This window comes from Anomaloglossus baeobatrachus, chromosome 5 (genome assembly GCF_048569485.1).
Source record: "Anomaloglossus baeobatrachus isolate aAnoBae1 chromosome 5, aAnoBae1.hap1, whole genome shotgun sequence".
Lineage (NCBI taxonomy): Eukaryota > Metazoa > Chordata > Amphibia > Anura > Aromobatidae > Anomaloglossus > Anomaloglossus baeobatrachus.
The window spans coordinates 5459909-5476029 of NC_134357.1; the positions used below are offsets into that span (position 1 = coordinate 5459909).

A 16121-nucleotide genomic window follows, 5' to 3' on the forward strand; every position below is an offset into this window, starting at 1 on the left:
TGAGTGACCCCCTCCATGGATGAGAAGCCCCCACACATTGTGAGTGACCCCCTCCATGGATGAGAACCCCCACATATTGTGAGTGACCCCCTCCATGGATGAGAAGCCTCCACACATTGTGAGTGACCCCTCCATGGATGAGAAGCCCCCACACATTGTGAGTGACCCCTCCATGGATGAGAAGCCCCCACACATTGTGAGTGACCCCCTCCATGGATGAGAAGCCCCCACACATTGTGAGTGACCCCTCCATGGATGAGAAGCCTCCACACATTGTGAGTGACCCCCTCCATGGATGAGAAGCCCCCACATATTGTGAGTGACCCCCTCCATGGATGAGAAGCCCCCACACATTGTGAGTGACCCCCTCCATGGATGAGAACCCCCACATATTGTGAGTGACCCCCTCCATGGATGAGAACCCCCACATATTGTGTGTGACCCCCTCCATGGATGAGAAGCCTCCACACATTGTGAGTGACCCCTCCATGGATGAGAAGCCCCCACATATTGTGAGTGACCCCCTCCATGGATGAGAAGCCCCCACATATTGTGAGTGACCCCCTCCATGGATGAGAAGCCCCCACACATTGTGAGTGACCCCCTCCATGGATGAGAACCCCCACATATTGTGAGTGACCCCCTCCATGGATGAGAAGCCTCCACACATTGTGAGTGACCCCTCCATGGATGAGAAGCCCCCACACATTGTGAGTGACCCCTCCATGGATGAGAAGCCCCCACACATTTTGAGTGACCCCCTCCATGGATGAGAAGCCCCCACACATTGTGAGTGACCCCTCCATGGATGAGAAGCCTCCACACATTGTGAGTGACCCCCTCCATGGATGAGAAGCCCCCACATATTGTGTGTGACCCCCTCCATGGATGAGAAGCCTCCACACATTGTGAGTGACCCCTCCATGGATGAGAAGCCCCCACACATTGTGAGTGACCCCTCCATGGATGAGAAGCCTCCCCATATTGTGAGTGACCCCCTTCATGGATGAGAAGCCCCCCATATTGTGAGTGACCCCCTCCATGGATGAGAAGCCCCCACACATTGTGAGTGACCCCCTCCATGGATGAGAAGCCCCCACACATTGTGAGTGACCCCTCCATGGATGAGAAGCCCCCACATATTGTGAGTGACCCCCTCCATGGATGAGAAGCCCCCACATATTGTGAGTGACCCCTCCCTGGATGAGAAGCCACCACATATTGTGAGTGACCCCCTCCATGGATGAGAAGCCCCCACACATTGTGAGTGACCCCCTCCATGGATGAGAAGCCCCCACATATTGTGAGTGACCCCTCCCTGGATGAGAAGCCCCCACATATTGTAAGTGACCGCCTCCATGGATGAGAAGCCTCCACACATTGTGAGTGACCCCCTCCATGGATGAGAAGCCTCCACACATTGTGAGTGACCCCTCCATGGATGAGAAGCCCCCACATATTGTGAGTGACCCCCTCCATGGATGAGAAGCCCCCACATATTGTGAGTGACCCCCTCCATGGATGAGAAGCCCCCACATATTGTGAGTGACCCCTCCATGGATGAGAAGCCCCCACATATTGTGAGTGACCCCTCCCTGGATGAGAAGCCTCCACATATTGTGAATGACCCCCTCCATGGATGAGAAGCCCCCACACATTGTGAGTGATCCCCTCCATGGATGAGAAGCCCCCACACATTGTGAGTGACCCCCTCCATGGATGAGAAGCCCCCACATATTGTGAGTGACCCCTCCATGGATGAGAAGCCCCCACATATTGTGAGTGACCCCTCCCTGGATGAGAAGCCTCCACATATTGTGAGTGACCCCTCCATGGATGAGAAGCCCCCACACATTGTGAGTGACCCCCTCCATGGATGAGAAGCCCCCACATATTGTGAGTGACCCCCTCCATGGATGAGAAGCCCCCACATATTGTGAGTGACCCCCTCCATGGATGAGAAGCCCCCACACATTGTGAGTGATCCGCTCCAAGAACAACTTCTCCCATCATGCAGGACAATGTGGTTCTGATGTTTCCCCCATGATGGAGACCGGGTCACACAGCAGAAATCTGGAGAAATCCGGGTCAGCGCCGGGAATATTCAGTCTTTATAGAACCTTTATGGATTTGTCAATTAAATGTAACAACTTATGGAATGTTTATATTTCTACATCAGTAACCATAGAAACGTCCGGCCAATTGAGAGAAAAACACTGAAGCCGCAATATGTGAAAACCAAAACCTGCGTCCAGGCAATAAACTCCGGAGTCCAGATGGCAGGAAAAAAGGTTTCCTTTATTAAATATTAAAAATATTCCAGAGCTCCTGTCATATTAAAGTGCAGGACGCATGCAGAAACGGACGGCGCGTTTCGGCGGTATTATCTATGCTCTTTGGTTGCAGGGGCTCTAATGAAGTATTTACTGCGTGCACCTGATTACTTGGACTTTTCACCATAGTTTCTATGGGATTAGCTGTGCACATAGATGCCCCTGCACATTAGAACATCAGCTTTGGCTTGGACTGTGAGGAAGGTGGCTAGCACTGCCGAAACGCGTCATCCATTTCTGCATGTGTCCTGCACTTTAATATGACAGAAGCTCTGGAATATTTTTAATAATGTTTAGTAAAGGAAATTTTTTTTTTACTGCCATCTGGACTTTATCTTTAATTGCTGGATCCATTTCATTGTCTGCAGAAACTATTGGATGGTCTCTCAGCCCGGATCCGCGCACCACAGAAGTGACCGGGAGGAGTCCGCGTTTCCAGAGCTTCAGCAGGTGAGCTGCTATATACATATACATATATAATATATACACAGTATATATATACGAGGGGAATGCAGGGATGGGGATATATACATTACAGGAGTCTGTGCAGTATTTACCGTTCCAGATATCCTCCACGTTGACATTGGGGATCTGTATGTTCTGAGGACACCCCGGCATGTAGATACCACCATTGGGGAAGAAGTCCAGGTGACCGACAACTTGGCTCATTCCAAAGCCTTAAAGACACAGACAAGGGAACGAGGCTTAGATACAGTATGGATCTTTAGATACAGTCTTACACTTTAAGAGAACCTGTAAAATCCCAGTGACAGTATCTGAGTGTACTGAGTGCTTTATATATCATCGGCTTAGATGCAGATCATTAGATACAGCCGGGCTTCACTATAATTAGAGATTAGAATCATTTGAAGGCTTAGGTGTAAATGCTTAGATATAATTAGATACAAGCGGCTGATTAGGTATAATAAACATGTAACAGCCATGAGGGTAAGACCCCCCCTCCCTTTCCTCGGAGTATTCCCTTATACCTGTGACCCCTTTGTGTGGGGAAATCATTCTGCTGTGAACGTTATATTTTATGTTGTTAAAAGGTAAAAAAAAAAAGTAATAAAACATTTTGGAAATGTAAAACTATGAGAGTTTAGAAGCTTTAGGCCCTGTGCGCACGCTGCGGATTTACCGCGGATTTGCTGCAGAAAATGTGTGTAACATTGCTGCAGTCATTCCCCAGCAAATCCTATGGGTTTTAAAAAATGCTGTGCGCACAATGTGTTTTTTTATACCTGCGGATTTACCGCTGTGGAATTAATGCGCATGTCACTTCTTTTCCGCAGGTACCTGTAGTTTTTGCCATACATAATGGTGATAACCCGCAGGGACCAACTTGCAGAGAATCCACGGCAAATCCGCAGCAAACCGCAGTAAAACCGCATGCGGATTTTGTTGCGGTTTTGGTGCAGTTTTTTACCAGGATTCTTTAAGAGGGTCCGTTTTTTTCTTAAGAAAAGGGCACTTTCTAGTGCGCACATAGCCTTAGAGGTCTAGATACAATCACACGCCTAGAAAAAGGCAGAGATACATGTGGATGCTCAGATACAATCAGAGGCTTAGATACAGAGCGTGGACACTGATACACTGATAAGCCTGGATACATTTAGATGCTCAGATACAATCAGAGGCTTAGATACAGAGCGTGGACACTGATACACTGATAAGCCTGGATACATGTAGATGCTCAGATACAATCAGAGGCTTAGATACAGAGCGTGGATACTGATACACTGATAAGCCTGGATACATTTAGATGCTCAGATACAATCAGAGGCTTAGATACAGAGCGTGGACACTGATACACTGATAAGCCTGGATACATGTAGATGCTCAGATACAATCAGAGGCTTAGATACAGAGCGTGGACACTGATACACTGATAAGCCTGGATACATTTGACGTTTGGTTACAGGCTAGGCGATGTGCACACACTGCAGATTTGTTTCTCCAGCAAAAAACGCACCAAAAATGCTTGTGTTTTTACCACATTTTGGTGCGGTTTTGGTGCGGTTTTGGTGCGGTTTTGCTGGTGCCCACAGTGTTTTTTCGGGGTTTTTAAGCACAAATAAAGCAAGTCTTGGCAGGAAAAAAGCTGCTTTTTGTGCTTCTTTTGATGCTTCTTCTTCTCTATTGAGATAGAGGAAAAAAGCAGAAACAATTGACGTCACTTCTGTTTTCAGTAACAAAAAAAGCAACTGAAAAAGAAGCAGTGTGTGCACAGCGGTGACGATTCTCATAGACTTTGCTGGGATGCGTTTTCCTTGCTTTTTATTGATTAAACAAAGCAAGGAAAAAGCATGATAAAAGCCCCGTGTTTTTCCCTGTGTTTTTCCCTGCGGTTTTTTTTTTTAACATTGTCAATGGCAAAACGCAGGGAAAAACGCAGGATTGAAGCAACGTGCGCTCAGCATTTTGGATTTCTCATAGACTTTGCTGGGGAAGGACTGCATGTAATTTATGAACCGAAACCGCACCAATTCTGCACTCGAAACCGCAGCAAATCTGCGGCAAAAAATGCAGTGTGCGCACAAGGCTTTAGATATATTTAGAGGCTTTCTTACTATTCGTGACTTATAAACATGTACAGTCAATTAGAGGATTAGATACATGTGTCTGAGGCTGAGCAGCTGAGATACTGACCAAGACTGGGAACCAGGGGACTGGAATCTGTGTGAATGACATCCACGAGCGTGGCATCGGATGGATCCAGCCGCACCTCTGTGGGGGTGTTCTGGAAGTAGGGCTCAGCGGGGTCCAGGCCTGAGAAAGGACAGACACAGCCATCAGTGCACCCGAACCCCCGCACATGGGCCCAAGGTATTACTCCATGACAACAAACAACAAATGTGACTGTAACAGCAGAATAGTGAGTGCAGCTCTGGAGGGGACTGGAGAATAAGACATGATGTAACAGCAAAATAGTGGCTTAAAGCTCTGGAGGTGACTGGAGGATAACACACAATGTAACCGCAGAATAGTGACTACAGCTCTGGAGGTGACTGGAGGATAAGACATGATGTAACAGCAGAATAGTGACTGCAGCTCTGGAGGTGACTGGAGGATAACACACAATGTAACCGCAGAATAGTGACTGCAGCTCTGGAGGTGAATGGAGGAGAAGACACAATATAAGAGCAGAATAGTGACTGCAGCTCTGGAGGTGACTAGAGAATAAGACACGATGTAACAGCAGAAAAGTGACTGCAGCTCTGGAGGTGACTGGAGGATAAGACACAATATAACAGCAGAATAGTGAGTGCAGCTCTGGAGGTGACTAGAGAATAAGACACGATGTAAGAGCAGAATAGTAAGTGCAGCTCTGGAGGTGACGAGAGTATAGGACACGATGTAACAGCAGAATTATGACAGCACACGTGTCTCCTTTATTACCTGATATTCTGCCGATGCCCCTCTTCCTCTTTCCTGCCTCCCCAGCAGTGTGCGCCCCCAGACTGTGACCAATCAGGTGGACGTTTCCAGGAGAATAGCCAAAGTTACTCTACAAAGTGAAGAAATGGAGAAACTTTCTATAACTCAAGAGCGGGGGAGGAAAGTGCTCAGACTGCGGCCCGAGTGCTGCGCAGCATAGATGGCAGGGGGTCTGCTCCTGGCTCTGCTGTGCGGGTCTGCTCCTGGTTCTGCTGTACGGGGTCTGCTCCTGCCTCTGCTGTGCGGGGTCTGCTCCTGCCTCTGCTGTGCGGGGTCTGCTCCTGCCTCTGCTGTGCGGGGTCTGCTCCTGCCTCTGCTGTGCGGGGTCTGCTCCTGGCTCTGCTGTACGGGGTCTGCTCCTGCCTCTGCTGTGCGGGGTCTGCTCCTGCCTCTGCTGTATGGGGTCTGCTCCTGGCTCTGCTGTGCGGGGTCTGCTCCTGCCTCTGCTGTGCGGGGTCTGCTCCTGCCTCTGCTGTGCGGGGTCTGCTCCTGCCTCTGCTGTGCGGGGTCTGCTCCTGCCTCTGCTGTATGGGGTCTGCTCCTGGCTCTGCTGTGCGGGGTCTGCTCCTGCCTCTGCTGTGCGGGGTCTGCTCCTGGCTCTGCTGTACGGGGTCTGCTCCTGCCTCTGCTGTGCGGGGTCTGCTCCTGCCTCTGCTGTATGGGGTCTGCTCCTGGCTCTGCTGTGCGGGGTCTGCTCCTGGCTCTGCTGTGCGGGGTCTGCTCCTGGCTCTGCTGTACGGGGTCTGCTCCTGCCTCTGCTGTGCGGGGTCTGCTCCTGCCTCTGCTGTGCGGGGTCTGCTCCTGCCTCTGCTGTGCGGGGTCTGCTCCTGCCTCTGCTGTGCGGGGTCTGCTCCTGCCTCTGCTGTGCGGGGTCTGCTCCTGCCTCTGCTGTGCGGGGTCTGCTCCTGGCTCTGCTGTACGGGGTCTGCTCCTGCCTCTGCTGTGCGGGGTCTGCTCCTGCCTCTGCTGTGCGGGGTCTGCTCCTGCCTCTGCTGTGCGGGGTCTGCTCCTGGCTCTGCTGTGCGGGGTCTGCTCCTGCCTCTGCTGTGCGGGGTCTGCTCCTGCCTCTGCTGTGCGGGGTCTGCTCCTGGCTCTGCTGTGCGGGGTCTGCTCCTGGCTCTGCTGTGCGGGGTCTGCTCCTGCCTCTGCTGTGCGGGATCTGCTCCTGGCTCTGCTGTGCGGGGTCTGCTCCTGGCTCTGCTGTGCGGGGTCTGCTCCTGCCTCTGTTGTGCGGGGTCTGCTCCTGCCTCTGCTGTGCGGGGTCTGCTCCTGCCTCTGCTGTGCGGGGTCTGCTCCTGGCTCTGCTGTGCGGGGTCTGCTCCTGGCTCTCCTGTGCAGGGTCTGCTCCTGGCTCTGCTGTGCGGGGTCTGCTCCTGGCTCTGGTGTATGGGATCTGCTTCTGGCTCTGCTGTGCGGGGTCTGCTCCTGGCTCTGCTGTGCGGGGTCTGCTCCTGGCTCTGCTGTGCGGGGTCTGCTCCTGGCTCTGCTGTGCGGGGTCTGCTCCTGGCTCTGCTGTACGGGGTCTGCTCCTGGCTCTGCTGTGCGGGGTCTGCTCCTGGCTCTGCTGTGCGGGGTCTGCTCCTGGCTTTGCTGTACTGGGCCTGCTCCTGGCTCTGCTGTATGGGGTCTGCTCCTGGCTCTGCTGTGCGGGGTCTGCTCCTGGCTCTGCTGTACGGGGTCTGCTCCTGGCTCTGCTGTGCGGGGTCTGCTCCTGGCTCTGCTGTGCGGGGCCTGCTCCTGGCTTTGCTGTACTGGGCCTGCTCCTGGCTCTGCTGTATGGGGTCTGCTCCTGGCTCTGCTGTGCGGGGTCTGCTCCTGGCTCTGCTGTGCGGGGTCTGCTCCTGGCTCTGCTGTGCGGGGTATGCTCCTGGCTCTGGTGTATGGGGTCTGCTCCTGGCTCTGCTGTGCGGGGTCTGCTCCTGGCTCTGCTGTACGGGGTCTGCTCCTGCCTCTGCTGTGCGGGGTCTGCTCCTGCCTCTGCTGTGCGGGGTCTGCTCCTGGCTCTGCTGTGCAGGGTCTGCTCCTGGCTCTGCTGTGCGGGGTCTGCTCCTGCCTCTGCTGTGCGGGGTCTGCTCCTGGCTCTGCTGTGCGGGGTCTGCTCCTGGCTCTGCTGTGCGGGGTCTGCTCCTGGCTCTGGTGTATGGGGTCTGCTCCTGGCTCTGCTGTGCGGGGTCTGCTCCTGGCTCTGCTGTGCGGGGTCTGCTCCTGGCTCTGCTGTACGGGGTCTGCTCCTGCCTCTGCTGTGCGGGGTCTGCTCCTGCCTCTGCTGTGCGGGGTCTGCTCCTGGCTCTGCTGTGCGGGGTCTGCTCCTGGCTCTGCTGTGCGGGGTCTGCTCCTGCCTCTGCTGTACGGGGTCTGCTCCTGGCTCTGCTGTGCGGGGTCTGCTCCTGGCTCTGCTGTGCGGGGTCTGCTCCTGGCTCTGGTGTGATGGGTTCTATTATTGCGTCACTCTTTTCTCTACTTCTCAGCACTATGTAGCAGTTTTATGTGGCCACATTATCACATAGGACAATGGTTTCAGCAGTGTATGAGCATTATATGGCGGTGTTCTCTGGTCACTGGTGATGGCCGAGCTCTATCCTCCAATGCTCGTTACTCCATTCCTGCTACTCGGACTCTTGGACGAGTAACGAGTAAAATGGAAGCCACTGATTGGTCAGTCCGCTCTCCGCCCACATACCACTAAATACAGAGCATTTCTGGGGGACTGAGGGCAGTGATGGATTGGGTGTTTTTTTTTCACACTAGATCTGAAAACATTGTTTCGGCTGTAGTGAGAGCCAATCAGAGACTGTGGCTGTGTGTCTCTCCCCACGGCTGTGTGTCTCTCTCCCCGCAGCTGTGTGTCTCTCTCCCCACGGCTATGTGTCTCTCTCGCCCCCTCGCGGCTGTGTGTCTCCCCGTGGCTGTGTCTCTCTCCCTGCGGCTGTGTGTCTCCCCGTGGCTGTGTCTCTCTCCCCGCGGCTGTGTGTCTCTCTCCCCACGGCTGTGTGTCTCTCCACGGCTGTGTGTCTCTCTCCCCGCGGCTGTGTGTCTCTCTCCCCGCGGCTGTGTGTCTCTCTCCCCGCGGCTGTGTGTCTCTCTCCCCGCGGCTGTGTGTCTGTCTCTCCCCACGGCTGTGTGTCTCTCTCTCCCCGCAGCTGTGTGTCTCTCTCTCCCCGCCGCTGTGTCTCTCTCTCCCCGCCGCTGTGTGTCTCTCTCCCCGCCGCTGTGTGTCTCTCTCCCCGCCGCTATGTGTCTCTCTCCCCGCCGCTGTGTGTCTCTCCCCGCCGCTGTGTCTCTCTCCCCGCCGCTGTGTCTCTCTCCCCGCCGCTGTGTCTCTCTCCCCGCCGCTGTGTCTCTCTCCCCGCTGCTGTGTGTCTCTCTCCCCGCCGCTGTGTGTCTCTCTCCCCGCCGCTGTGTGTCTCTCCCCGCCGCTGTGTGTCTCCTCCGAGGCTGTGTGTCCCTCCCCGCCGCTGTGTGTCTCCTCCGAGGCTGTGTGTCCCCCGCTGTGCGGCTCACATCATGCAGTGTATGGAATCTGACCGTTGTGGTCATTGCTTCACGGATGAAATATCTGAGCACCATAACGAGCAGGGCCGAGCCCCGTGATGGTGGATGGACTAACGAGCAGGGCCGAGCCCCGCGATGGTGGATGGAGTAACGAGCAGGGCCGAGCCCCGCGATGGTGGATGGACTAACGAGCAGGGCCGAGCCCCGCGATGGTGGATGGACTAACGAGCAGGGCCGAGCTCGCTCATCACTAGCGGTCACGGGATGGTGATACTCCCTGATGGATACAGGAGAAGCATGTGAATCTGAGGGGCCACACCAGACACGGGGGGATACTGGGGTATCGCAGATACATCCCTATCGCTCCGCCGTGTTTATCATATCAGGAGACGCAGTGTTAATAAACCCAGCGGATCCGTAACATTTCCATGAGGCCGATGTTCCGGCTGCAGCAGATTTCCCACAATGTGAGTCTATTACCGGGGGTCACTCCTGTATTCTGAGGGCCGGGCGCCCCAATATCCGCACACCCCGGCTCCAGGCACTGAGGTGCCAGCATTACCTGAAGGATGTCCAGCATATACGCCACTTCTGCCCCCACCACGCGGATGTTATTGGAGGCCTGGGAATACTGGGTGCGCGACCCCCCGCTCCAGTCCACGGCGATACAGTTACTGTCCTCAATCTGGAAGAGTTTCTGCAGGAAGAAACACAATGTATCAATATCCAGAAAACACCCGGCAAATGATCAGGGGGCAAATGATCAGGGGGCAAATGATCAGGGGGCAAATGATCAGGGGGGCAAATGATCAGGGGGGCAAATGATCAGGGGGCAAATGATCAGGGGGCAAATGATCAGGGGGCAAATGATCAGGGGGCAAATGATCAGGGGGCAAATGATCAGGGGGGCAAATGATCAGGGGGCAAATGATCAGGGGGCAAATGATCAGGGAGCAAATGAAATGATCCGGGGGCAGATAATAAGAGGGCCAATAATCAGGAGGCAAATGATCAGGGGGCAAATGATCAGGGGCAAATAATCAGTGGCAAATAATCAGGGGGCAAATGATCGGGGGGCAAATGATCAGGGGGGCAAATGATCAGGGGGCAAATTATCAGGGGGCAAATGAAATGATCCGGGGGCAGATAATAAGAGCACCAATAATCAGGATGCAGATAAACAAGGGGCAAATGATCAGGGGGCAAATAATCAAGGGGCAAATGATCAGGGGGCAAATGATCAGGGGGCAAATGAAATGATCAGGGGGCAGATAATAAGAGGGCCAATAATCAGGAGGCAGATAAACAAGGGGCAAATGATCAGGGGGAAAATAATCAAGGGGCAAATGAAATGATCCGGGGGCAGATAAACAAGGGGAAAATAATCAGGGCAGATGATCAAGGGGCCGTCTATCAGGCCTTTCCCACGAATTCTCGCACACGTTTCTCGCTCACATTGTGTCTCGCTCGCGTTGTGTTTCGCTCGCGTTGTGTCTCGCACACGTTGTTTCTCACACACGTTGTTTCTTGCTCGCATTGTGTCTCGCACACGTTCTTTCTCGCTCACGTTGTTTCTCGCACACGTTGTTTCTCGCACACGTTGTTTCTCGCACACATTGTTTCTCACTCACGTTGTTTCTCGCACACGCTGTTTCTCGCACACGTTGTTTCTCGCACACGTTGTTTCTCGCACACGTTGTTTCTCACTCACGTTGTTTCTCGCACACGTTGTTTCTCGCACACGCTGTTTCTCGCACACGTTGTTTCTCGCACACGCTGTTTCTCACACACGCTGTTTCTCGCACACGTTGTTTCTCGCACACATTGTTTCTCACTCAAGTTGTTTCTCACTCACGTTGTTTCTCGCACACGCTGTTTCTCGCACACGCTGTTTCTCGCACACGTTGTTTCTCGCACACGTTGTTTCTCGCACACGTTGTTTCTCACTCACGTTGTTTCTCGCACACGCTGTTTCTCGCTCACGTTGCTTCTCGCACACGATGTTTCTCGCACACGATGTTTCTCGCACACGATGTTTCTCGCACACGATGTTTCTCGCACACGATGTTTCTCGCACATTGTTTCTCACTCAAGTTGTTTCTCGCACACGTTGTTTCTCGCACACGCTGTTTCTCGCTCACGTTGTTTCTCACTCACGTTGTTTCTCGCACACGCTGTTTCTCGCTCACGTTGTTTCTCGCTCACGTTGCTTCTCGCACACGTTGTTTCTTGCACACGATGTTTCTCGCACACGATGTTTCTCGCACACGATGTTTCTCGCACACGTTGTTTCTCGCACACGCTGTTTCTCGCTCACGTTGTTTCTCACTCACGTTGCTTCTCGCACACGTTGTTTCTCGCACACGATGTTTCTCGCACACGATGTTTCTCGCACACGATGTTTCTCGCACACGTTGTTTCTCGCACACGCTGTTTCTCGCTCACGTTGTTTCTCGCACACGTTGTTTCTCGCACATGTTGTTTCTCGCACACGCTGTTTCTCGCTCACGTTGTTTCTCGCACACGTTGTTTCTCGCTCACGTTGTTTCTCGCACACGTTGTTTCTCGCACACGTTATTTCTCGCACACGTTGTTTCTCGCTCACGTTGTTTCTCGCACACATTGTTTCTCACTCAAGTTGTTTCTCACTCAAGTTGTTTCTCGCACATGTTGTTTCTCGCTCACGTTGTTTCTCGCACACGTTGTTTCTCACTCACGTTGTTTCTCGCACACGCTGTTTCTCGCTCACGTTGTTTCTCGCTCACGTTGCTTCTCGCACACGTTGTTTCTCGCACACGATGTTTCTCGCACACGATGTTTCTCGCACACGATGTTTCTCGCACACGATGTTTCTCGCACACGTTGTTTCTCGCACACGTTGTTTCTCGCACACGCTGTTTCTCGCACACGTTGTTTCTCGCACACGTTGTTTCTCGCACACGTTGTTTCTCGCACACGTTGTTTCTCGCACACGCTGTTTCTCGCTCACGTTGTTTCTCGCTCACGTTGCTTCTCGCACACGTTGTTTCTCGCACACGATGTTTCTCGCACACGATGTTTCTCGCACACGATGTTTCTCGCACACGATGTTTCTCGCACACGTTGTTTCTCGCACACGTTGTTTCTCGCACACGCTGTTTCTCACACACGTTGTTTCTCGCACACGTTGTTTCTCGCACACGTTGTTTCTCGCACACGTTGTTTCTCGCACACGCTGTTTCTCGCTCACGTTGTTTCTCGCACACGTTGTTTCTCGCTCACGTTGTTTCTCGCACACGTTGTTTCTCGCACACGTTGTTTCTCGCTCACGTTGTTTCTCGCTCACGTTGTTTCTCGCACATGTTGTTTCTCACTCAAGTTGTTTCTCACTCAAGTTGTTTCTCGCACATGTTGTTTCTCGCTCACGTTGTTTCTCGCACACGTTGTTTCTCACTCACGTTGTTTCTCGCACACGCTGTTTCTCGCTCACGTTGTTTCTCGCACACGCTGTTTCTCGCTCACGTTGTTTCTCGCACACGATGTTTCTCGCACACGATGTTTCTCGCACACGCTGTTTCTCGCACACGCTGTTTCTCGCTGTGGTCTCACACATATTTCTGCCTTTTTTGCCATTTCCTCGATTGTCACCTATTTACTGACTGTTATCAGCTCCGTTTTACCCATGAGGTTTAAAACAAATTTCTAAATTGCTATCTTTTAAAAAGTCGCAGTGATAAGTGAGGACAGCTCCAGACAGAAAGATTGTATCTAAAGGTGAGGACAATAACCTAATATCACACAACAATAATGAACCTGGCACAAATCACGGCCACCAGCAAAACATCAACAATCACCCTCATTATAATTACCCCCAATATCAACTGTGGAGGTGACTGGAGGATAAAACACAATGTAACAGCAGAATAGTGACTGCAGCTCTGGAGGTGACTGGAGGATAAGACACAATGTAAAAGCAGAATAGAGAGTGCAGCTCTGGAGGATACAGGAGGATAAGACACGATGCAACAGCAGAATAGAGAGTGCAGCTCTGGAGGTGACTGCAGAATAAGACACGATGCAACAGCAGAATAGTGACTGCAGCTTTGGAGGTGATTGGAGGATAAGACATATATGTCACAGCAGAATAGTGAGTGCAGCTCTGGAGGATACAGGAGGATAAGACACGATGCAACAGCAGAATAGTGACTGCAGCTCTGGAGGTGACTGCAGAATAAGACACGATGCAACAGCAGAAGAGTGAATGCTCCTCTGGAGGTGACTGGAGGATAAAAAATAAGACGAGCAGAGAGCATTCTGAGAAAAAAAAACGTTGTATTAGATCAGTCCTCCTACTCTGGATATATCAGACAGCCAGGAGGCCTCTCCACTGTCAGTGAAGCCGTGAATCACAAATCGGGTTTTCCTGGAAGTTCGGAAGTTTGAGGAGGAGATGGAGGACGGATTCGTGGCACTGATCACCTGGAGAAGAGCACACACAGTACATGTGGATGGTCAGCTAGATCGTGTCATCCGGAGCACACAGCCCTGCACGCGGTATAACAGGAGCCTCACCTGGAAGCTGTTCTGATTATTCCTGGTATAAAGCAGGAAGCGCGTGTTAATTTTTGATGGGTCCCATGATAATTTGGTTATGGGTCTGTCTATGGTGCCAGCCCATGGTTTGGCATCACTGAAGCAGCCAACACGGGTATAGCAAACCTCTGCACCTGCAAAAAGATAGACAAGAGTCACTTTCCTGATTATACCCCAGAGCTGCACTCAATATTCTACAGGTGCAGTCAATGTGTACATACATTACATTACTGAATCTGAGTTACCTCCTGTATTATACTCCAGAGCTGCAGTCACTATTCTGCTGGTGCAGTCACTGTGTACATTACATTACTGATCCTGAGTTACCTCCTGTATTATACTCCAGAGCTGCACTCACTATTCTGCTGGTGCAGTCACTGTGTACATACATTACTAAGCCTGAGTTACCTCCTGTATTATACTCCAGAGCTGCACTCACTATTCTGCTGGTGCAGTCACTGTGTACATACATTACTGAGCCTGAGTTACCTCCTGTATTATACTCCAGAGCTGCAGTCACTATTCTGCTGGTGCAGTCACTGTGTACATTACATTACTGATCCTGAGTTACCTCCTGTATTATACTCCAGAGCTGCACTCACTATTCTGCTGGTGCAGTCACTGTGTACATACATTACTAAGCCTGAGTTACCTCCTGTATTATACTCCAGAGCTGCACTCACTATTCTGCTGGTGCAGTCACTGTGTACATACATTACTGAGCCTGAGTTACCTCCTGTATTATACTCCAGAGCTGCACTCACTATTCTGCTGGTGCAGTCACTGTGTACATACATTACATTACTGAATCTGAGTTACCTCCTGTATTATACCCCAGAGCTGCACTCACTATTCTGCTGGTGCAGTCACTGTGTACATACATTACATAATGAATACGGTGGAATTTGTGATTGCTCTTCGTGTCCTGTAGGGGCAGGTGTGATGGTTATGATCACACTGTGCAGATGTTTTGAGGACGATGTGTTGATATTTGCAGATTTAGTATATTTTGGGATTTTTACCTTTCACAGCGCTGAAGAGGAAACCAAATGTCCAGAGGAGAAGCATCTGTGGGATATAGATGAGGTTAGAGCTCCCCCTGGACGTGGGCCTGGTCAGTGCAGGATATAGATACAATGTATCACTCACCTTTGCGCCTTCAGAGCCACAATCAGCTGCACCTTCATAGTGTATATATATACACCCGGAGGAATTCAGGGGAGGGACCTGGCTGCCGAATTAATGATGAAAGCGCAGTTATTCTATATTTCTATTAATACATCTGCTGCTGTGGAAATATGGAGCCGAATAAATCTCTGAGTGTGGAAATTTACAGATCTCTAAAGGGAGGAGGAAAACGGGACACATACAGAATTTCCAAATCTATCTGATAAACTGGAAAAACTGGAAAAGATGCGCAAAGTATAAAACATCCCCATCTCTGTGATAGACCGGAAGAGAAGAGAGCAAATAGGGTCTGATCCGAGGAGCAGAGAACATCCCCATCTCTGTGATAGACCGGAAGAGAAAAGGAGCAAATAGGGTCTGATCCGAGGAGTAGAGAACATCCCCATCTCTGTGATAGACCAGAAGAGATCTCTGTGATAGACCGGAAGAGAAAAGGAGCAAATAGGGTCTGATCCGAGGAGCAGAGAACATCCCCATGTCTGTGATAGACCAGAAGAGAAAAGGAGCAAATAGGGTCTGATCCGAGGAGCAGAGAACATCCACATCTCTGTGATAGACCAGAAGAGAAAAGGAGCAAATAGGGTCTGATCCGAGGAGCATAGAACATCCACATCTCTGTGATAAACCGGAAGAGAAAAGGAGCAAATAGGGTCTGATCCGAGGAGCATAGAACATCCACATCTCTGGTGATAGACCAGAAGAGAAAAGGAGCAAATAGGGTCTGATCCGAGGAGTAGAGAACATCCACATCTCTGTGATAAACCGGAAGAGAAAAGAGCAAATAGGGTCTGATCCGAGGAGCAGAGAACATCCACATCTCTGTGATAGACCGGAAGAGAAAAGAGCAAATAGGGTCTGATCCGAGGAGCAGAGAACATCCCCATCTCTGTGATAGACCGGAAGAGAAAAGAGCAAATAGGGTCTGATCCGAGGAGCAGAGAACATCCACATCTCTGTGATAGACCAGAAGAGAAAAGGAGCAAATAGGGTCTGATCCGAGGAGCATAGAACATCCACATCTCTGTGATAAACCGGAAGAGAAAAGAGCAAATAGGGTCTGATCCGAGGAGCAGAGAACATCCCCATCTCTGTGAT

At 51.6% G+C, this 16121-nt stretch overlaps 1 protein-coding gene across 1 annotated transcript in view; it reads right to left on the reverse strand.

The window, feature by feature from the left end:
• The window catches only part of LOC142310608 (pancreatic triacylglycerol lipase-like), a 35097-nt gene extending 20072 nt beyond the window's left edge, over positions 1-15025 (reverse strand). The window contains exons 1-8 of the mRNA XM_075348124.1: positions 14988-15025; positions 14861-14871; positions 13818-13972; positions 13599-13724; positions 9829-9963; positions 5736-5844; positions 4986-5105; positions 2891-3010 (exon numbers count right to left, since the gene is read on the reverse strand). Of these exons, the coding sequence (XP_075204239.1) occupies positions 2891-3010; positions 4986-5105; positions 5736-5844; positions 9829-9963; positions 13599-13724; positions 13818-13972; positions 14861-14871; positions 14988-15025 (814 nt within the window). The remainder of the gene's footprint in view (positions 1-2890; positions 3011-4985; positions 5106-5735; positions 5845-9828; positions 9964-13598; positions 13725-13817; positions 13973-14860; positions 14872-14987) is intronic.
• Between the last annotated feature and the right edge of the window lie 1096 nt (positions 15026-16121).